Source organism: Corvus brachyrhynchos, unplaced genomic scaffold, assembly GCF_000691975.1.
Source record: "Corvus brachyrhynchos isolate BGI_N302 unplaced genomic scaffold, ASM69197v1 scaffold661, whole genome shotgun sequence".
Classification (NCBI taxonomy): Eukaryota; Metazoa; Chordata; class Aves; order Passeriformes; family Corvidae; genus Corvus; species Corvus brachyrhynchos.
In genome coordinates, this window is record NW_008236246.1 from 374,875 (window position 1) to 382,537 (window position 7,663).

A 7,663-nucleotide genomic window follows, 5' to 3' on the forward strand; every position below is an offset into this window, starting at 1 on the left:
GCCGCCCAGCCCCCGGGGCACTGCGAGAGCCGGGCCGGAGCGGGGCCGCCGCCCCGGGGAGCGGCCGGGGCAGGGCTGTGCTGGGAGAGCTCCGAGTCGCGCTCCGAGAGCGCTCTGGGCTCTGTCAGTGTGCAGGGACACAGCCCCAGGCTGTCCGGGAAAGGGAATGGAGCAGCGGGAGCAGCGGGGGAGGGCTCAGCCTGGAGAGGAGGCGGCTCGGGGGGCACCTTGTGGCTCTGCACTGCTCCCTGGAGAGGAGGGGGCAGCCGGGCTCGGCCTCTGCTGCCAGGGAACAGGGACAGGAGGAGAGGGCACAGTCTTCATCTGCCCCAGGGGAAGTTTGAGTTGGACATCAGGAGGAATTTCTTCCCGGTAAGGGTGGTCAAGTACTGGAATGGGCTGCCCAGGGCAGTGGTGGGGTCATCTGGAGATGTTTAAAGAGAGATTGGACATGGCACTCAGCCGTGGTTTAGTGGACAAGGTGGTGTTCGGTCACAGGTTGAACTCGGTCTCAGAGGTCTTTTCCAACCTAATTGATTCATTGATAGCAGTGTGCTGTCCAAAGGGAATGGAAGCACTGCCTGTCCTTTCCCCCATCCAGGCTGTGCTCAGTCCCAGAGGTAGCAATGCCCAGCTGGCACCATCCTGCAGTGCCCAGCACCCATGGGTTGGGTCCCCTGAGCTCTCTGTGGCACAGCAGAGTCCAAGCTAAGGAGACTGCTCCAAATGGAGTAGAACCAGGCCAGCCATCGCTGGTGGTGGCAGCAGTAACTTTGAAGCACTGTCTGCTTTCTCCTGGCAGTGCTATTTGTGCGCTTACCTTTGATTTATATTCTTTTTTTCAACATCTCTGAATATCTTGGGTGTTGAGGGAGGCAGCTCTAAAAATAACTTTAGAGGCTGGTTATTTCCAAAGCCGTTATTTCTGCCTCTGCCTGGTTCTTTCCCTTCTGTAGCTAATGGCTTTTTCTGCTGCTGCAAGGCCTGGTTCACACAGAAAATCATGTTTTCTGCTCTGTGCTAGTTCTTGCTCTGTTAGCAAACATGCTCTGGGTGTGGGTGATGGTGTGTGTGCGGGCAGCAGGTGCATGTGATTGCAGTTCTGGGTGAACGAGCTGGTGGAGCAGGAACACTGAGTCCAGAATGTACTAAAAAATGAACACGAGCCTTTTGAAGGGTCAATCTCCACCATTTGGAAGTTGGAGCCACTCAGGTGCAGCTCTGCAGAAGCCGTGTGCCAGAAGGTATCTGCTCTTTGAACCAGCTGTGCTCAGAGGTGACAGTGGCTCGAGGAAGTCCCATTGTCCTGTTCCTCAGGCGTGTGCCAGAGGATGGCTCATGTTTAATGGTGAACCTCAGCCACTGTTAGTGCCTTACCTCATGTTCTGCTGCTGAGTGTGAAATAACCTCCCCTGACAGATGCAGAGGCTGGTACAAGGGTTGTGTACAAAGACACTCACTTGCATGGATTATGACTGAAAAATGCTTCTGCTGTGGTTGAGGGTACCTGTTAAATCTAATTAATCCTAATTCTTACGGTGTGATGCTTTCCAACATCTTTTTTTTTTTTTTTTCCCCTAAGGTGACTCAGTTTTAGGCAGCTGTGCCTCTTATCAGAGAGCAGCTGCCAAGCAGATTGCTGCCCTGCCTCCACATGCCATGAGTGTGCCGGTACAAGAGACCTGTGTGCTCTGCCTGCCCTGCTAGCAGTGAATGCCTCACTTTCCCGTGGAATTGCAGGAGAGGAGCACAACAGGGCCGCTCCCAGGAGCTGTGGGAAGCAGCGTTCCCCGTGGAGGTTTAACCTCCAGTGTGTGCAGAGTTGCTGTGCTCCAGTGGCTCTGTTGGGTGCTGCTCTCCTCGCTCCAGGTGCCCTGACTTTGTGCTGTGCCTCACACCTTCAGGCTTCCTTTCTTGGGAAGTTTATGCTCAGCTTGTTCCTGGCCTGCTGCAGCTTTTAGGCTTGATTGAGAAAAGAAAAATACGGTGAGATTGCGGCGTGTCACTGGTGTTTAATGGGCTGAATGTATGGCCAAAGTGGAGGTGCCTCAGGCTGAGAGCCTGACTGTGGAACACTCCAAGCAGCTGCTCTCCCTGGGGAATTCCTAGAGCTGTGTGTTGCTTCTGGCCACTCTGGAGCAATAGAGAGTTGCCTCATCTCTGGGACTGCAGCAAGTGCTTCCTGATCAGCGTGCACCCCAGGATGGGGAGTGCAGATCAGCTGGAAGCAGATTTGGCACTGGCACTAGCTGAGATTGCTCCTGTGTGTCTCTCATTTGGAGGTTGAGAACAAAACAACGTAGATATTTAGAGGGTCCAGTTCTTGTTCATATCATCCATTCCAGGCCCTGTGCTTCATCCCTGAAGGTGGAGCCTTAGCTGGTGTGAGTCACTGTGGATTGGCGGCCTGGGGTTGGTTTCTTTTGTGTGTGCCCCCGCACACGTGTGTGTGCTAATTGTGGCAGGCTGAAAGGCACCTCAGCTTGGGGGCTCTGCTTGAGCTGAAGGGCTGAGCAGCCTCCTAAGCATGTGAGCAGGCTCCAGTGGAGAGGAGAACTTGACAGGAGGGGAGATGAGAAGTGATCTCTCGGATCCAGGCTGTGCTCAGCATTCTGTGAAGCTGGGAATGCAGCTGGTGATAAAAGCAAGGGTTTTATTGTTACAACGATGTCTTTTTTATAACAGCTTCTCTTATTTCTGCTAATTACTATGGTTCCAGCCACAAAAGAGCTTTCTTGTTCTAATTGGCCTCCTCCTGTTTCAATTCAGTTGTGTTGCTGTGTCACCATGGAGACAGTTGTGATGTCACGAGATGTGGCATCACTGAAAAGCGGCTGGGAGGCAGTTGCTCACGTTCCCCCTCACCCCATCCACCCCAGTAATCAATAGCTGGAGTAGAAAGCAGAACAGCTCAATAGACTTCAGGGAAGATACGGGGCTTTGAAATGAGCCTGAATTACAGCTGTGATTTGAAGGCTGTTGCCAGAGTGGTGGTGGCAGAAAAGATCTCATATACCCTCCTTCTCAAAACTGTCTCCATCTCCTTGTGTGTTGCTGAGCTCACTTAAATGCCAGGAAGCCCCAGATGTCCAGCAGTTGCTGTGCTTGGGCCCTGTTGGCAAATGCTTGTGGTGCTAAAAACCCAGGCACCTACTGGGTCACATCCTGGGCACAGCACCAGGATTGGTGCTGCTGGGCTGGGGGACAGGTACACTGAGCTTTGTCAGCCCTGACATCAGTCACAAAAGCTGGTGTTTCACCAGGGTGTGACTTGGAAGAGCTTTTTTGGGGTCTCCTGCCTTTGCAGCACTTCTGAGAGGGCTGTTTCCTCTGTGGAGAGCAGCCGGTAGGGTGAGCTGGGTGATGAGACCAGGAGAGCCAACACAGTCTGTGTGAGCTCAGCAGAGGTGGGGATGTAGCAGAGAATTGGGCTTAGTTCTTGGCTTAGTTCTACCCTTTGCCAAAACGATGGGGACTTCCTATTTCCTGAAATACCATGATCTGTCACCGGAACACTGTGAGGATGTATTCTGCTCTGTACTGTCTTTGCTGTGCATTTGTGTTCAGCTTTATTGTTTTTAAATTTTTTTGTAAGGAGTCTAGTTGGGAGCATGGCACAGTGTACTCGATCCTCTGCCTCGAGCTGTAATAGCCTACTCAAATATTAATTAACTTCCTCCTGATTAATGGGAGGCAGGGTGGTGGCAGTGCCTGGCCTGGCAGGCAGGGAGTTGATGCTTTGCAGTTATTTCTTGGTGTGATAGGGGGCTTTGTCATACCTGTCACAGAAGCTTGTGACCTGTGACTGTTCTGCCAGCAATGCTTGATTTTAGGGCATGGACATGCGGGTTTGCCCTGTTTGTGGGGTGTCTCTGGGTGAGATTGGGGTGCTCTCCTGGTGCTGCATGCTGGTCCCACTGCTCAGCAGGGACCTTGTGCATGGCACCTGCACATTTTGGCTGGGGCTGCTCCAAGTTGCCATCTCTCCGGGCTGACACTTCCTTGGCAAGTACATCAACTCCCTTGAGCTTTGCTTGCTTTAAGCAACCTTGTATTCAGGCAAAAAGGACAGAACTTCATGTAATGTGGAAGCTGAAACAAGTTGACTTTTTCAGCGTGAGAGAAATTTTTGGCTGTTTTCCTGAAAAGATCAAAACTGTTTTCCAGCAGTTCTGCTGATGGACTCATCTTTTTTTTTTTTTTTTTTCCCCCCTTCTGTTTTTTTTTCCCCCTTCTGGATTGCTAGGTCTTCAGGATGAAAGGCTACAACAGCTTATAGCATGAAGACAAAGCCTTTTTTCACCTTGTCTGTTCCTTGAAACATTTGATAGCAGTCCTGTTCAGGAGAAAAATGTGGCTGAAAGGCCAGTTGCTTTCGAATCATGTTAATTTATAGTGCTGCTGTTTTTAAAGTAGCTGCTGTCTGGCTAAAGATACTAAAATCTGCTTTTTAACCAGCATTGCTTAAAAAAGCAGAGGGTGGGACGTGTTTTCATTCTCTCCTGACACTGGTCACATCTGTCCTGGTGGCTGCAAGGCCATTCCAAGGCTACTTGGCTCTGACTTCCAGCACTCCAGCTACTGTAGAGGAGAAAATAACTGCATGGAGGTCTGAGATTGCCGCTGTTCATGGCTGCAGTGGGCAGACAGAGGCTGCTCAGGAAAGGAGTTAAAAGCTCACCTCCAAACTGTGCGTGGTGTGGAGGTTTAGCTGTGTTGTAGCATGTTGTCCATTTTCAGTGCGTGTAGAGAACTATATCTATGGGAAGGTTGAGATGAAGTTTCCCTTAACACAGCAAAACAAGTAATTCCCAAGTATTTGGAGATTTCCATGAAAGGCTATGAATAGGTTGCTTCCTGGAAGGAAACTAGTCCTTCTGTCCTTACTCGTGGGCTTGTCTAAACAGTTAACCTCATCAAATTCCTTTATTACATGAGCAAGTCACTGTGAAATGGTTTATTCTCTCAGAATAAGACTCTGTGGAGTTCCTTATCCCCCCAAATTTGGGCCCTAGAGGATTAACTGATAGCTGCTTCCCCTTGCAGGGCTGCACAGACCCCCTGGGCTGCAGTGCAAGTGTTTTAACCGTGCAAATGCATTGGGTGATGTCCTTTCCCCTGTGCCAAACCCCTTCCCTGGGAACCTACAGGTTCCTTGAAGCCCTCAGGTGAGCTCAGTTGGCCTCTGAAAAAGGAAAAGAAGGAAAAGCTGAGGTGCCAACCAAGGCAGGCTGAGTGCTTGAGGATGGGAACAGAAACATAAAACCTAATATTCTGCAAATTAATGTGGTGTCCTGCTGAGTTCTCTGGAATTCAGACCTGTCATTTAAAAAAGTTTTAAAAGCTGTCTTTGCAGAAGATGGTCACCTACAGGGTGGTAAGCAGTGTCCCAATGAGTGAGTGGACACTGACAGTTTTGCAGAGTAACTGCAAAAATAGAAGAGATTCAGAAAAATTCCTGCCTGAAAGATAAAGTAGTGAAAATTGCTACAAGTCTCTCTGGGCATCTTCCCAGCGCTGAAGTTTCAGGCATTCTTGCAGCAGGAGCTGGTTCAGGGTTGTGACACTGAGTGCTTGTTCAGACTGCAAGTCAACAGATTGCTTGTTTCCAGGTCCTGGCTTGCAGCAGGCATCAAATTGTTGTGTGTGATCTCTGATAAAGGCTGTGAAACCAGAGCTGCCTCATCCTGTTGCAGCCATGGCCTGGTGTACTCCTATGCAGGTGACAGCTCCTGCAAGCATCACCCAGAGACGGAGGTTAACGAATGTGGATTTGTGCTCAAAGGAAACAGAAGAAGAGGCTGCAGAGCTGGCAGATGCTCTTAAGCAGATGAGTAGAAAAGTGAAGTTACTCAATGTGTGGAAGCCTCAGGTTCCCATCTGGGCCAGCTGCCACACAGGGCAGCACTTTTCCCTTGGTGTCTCTTTACCTCTTGGTAGCTGGTCAGTGAGTTGCAAAAGACAAGAGAGTCCTTCCTGCTGCTTTGGAGAGAAATGCATTTGCTCTTTGTATTGTCTGTGCTTTTCTAAGCCCTCAGTAGGAGGAGGATACCTCAGTGAGCCAAGGTGCCTGAGCTCTTTACACTCAGTGAACTCTGTGTGCTGATGTGGGGTGAGCACAGAGTGGGCAAGGGTGGCACTTGGCTGCTTTCAGTCTTAAAGATCTCCTTGTCTAGCCAGGGACAAACCTCAGGGCTATGAATCACTTGTGTGTCAGTAGTATTTGCATATTTTAGGCAGCCTTGCTGCACTGTGTGTTGTGCAACGATGTGAGAAACTTTGAAGCTGGGAGGGAAGCACAGCTGGCAGTGCTGTCAGGCACCTCTGTGCTCCTGCTGCTGAAAGCTGAGCTGGCAGTTTAACTCTTGCTCAGGCTGGCTGGTGCTTAATCCTGTTGGCAGGATTGCCAGGAATTTGGGAATGGCTGGTAAACTGGAAAGCCTGCACACCTGGCCACAAAGGCAGGGCAGCCTGGGCCAGTGGGAAGTGTCCCTGCCTGTGGCAGGGGGTAGAACTGGATGGTCTTTAAGGTCCCTTCCAACCCAAATCTTTCTGGGATTCCAAGTAACCTCCAGAAGCCATAACCTGTGCTTAAGCCCATGCCCAGGTTTTCCAAGTCCTTTGAGGTTTTCCCGGAGAGGGAATGCATTCAGGAGGAGGCTGGCCTGTGCTGGTTTGGGAATGCCTGTGTGTGCTGTGCTGCACCGTGGGCACCCCTAAGCTCACCTCTTCCACGTGTTCTCTCTTGCACTTGGCTTCAGGTTACCAACAGACTTCTTTATTTGAAGGGGCAGTGGCTGCTGTTCAACTGGCCTCTTGTACTGAGGTTCCCTGCGCCATCCATCTGTACCACAGCTGATTCCTGCCAGACCTGGCCCCGCTCTTGGAGCGTGGTGCTGATGGCTGCCTAGATTTGGAGCTGGCCATGTGTAACACGTCGAGGTCCAGTGCACAGGCTCGGAAGGCTGCCAGTGGAGTTCTCTTGCTGGGAAGCACTGACTGCAGTTCTGAGCTCTTGGTTGCTGTTTTCCTCCATCTCTAAGTGGTAAAGGTCAGAGTTGGGGTTTTCAAGCAGCTACAGTCAGAAATGTAGGCAGGAAATAGTCCAGCAGGGAGCTGCTGAAGGGGGAACTCTGCATGTTCTGCAGTGGAACTTGTGCATATGGGAACTCTGGTCTCTGCACAGTTTCTGCATGTTCCAGTAACTAAGAATTGAAGGTAGAACTCATTTTTCCTCTTGCAGGTGAGATATATGAATAAATTCCTTAGCTGGCTTTATGATGAACTCTCACTGATAAGCAAGTGAATTTCCTTAGTAAGAAGTTTCTGATTGGGAGGTCTGATTTTTCTAGTATTGATAAAGCAGAGTGCTTAATACACCTGAACTGCTACCTGGTATCCTGTTAGGCACCAGGGCATGAAAATCTGGGCCCGTGTTCTCAAACATATGGGAAATGACTCTTCAAGTGATGTGATTCCAGCTCTGCACCTGCTCCTCAGAGTGCAGCTGCTTTATGGTGTGTGCTTTATGGTTGTGTTTCTGGTCTTGAGGCGCAGCAGGTGCTTGTTGCTCACCTTGGTGGGCTGCACAGAGATCCCCACAGAGCTCACTGGCAGGAAGGGGGACAGGGGTGGGAAAGTGGGGGACAGATGGGTCATCTTA

General features: G+C 50.5%; 1 protein-coding gene across 3 annotated transcripts in view; it reads left to right on the forward strand.

The window, feature by feature from the left end:
• Positions 1-7,663, forward strand: part of LOC103624268 (disks large-associated protein 4-like) — a 135,556-nt gene that overhangs the window by 109,465 nt on the left and 18,428 nt on the right. For all 3 annotated transcript variants that reach the window (XM_017746953.1, XM_017746954.1, XM_017746955.1), the window contains one exon: positions 30-372. In XM_017746953.1, coding sequence (XP_017602442.1) covers positions 30-372 — 343 coding nt within the window. The remainder of the gene's footprint in view (positions 1-29; positions 373-7,663) is intronic.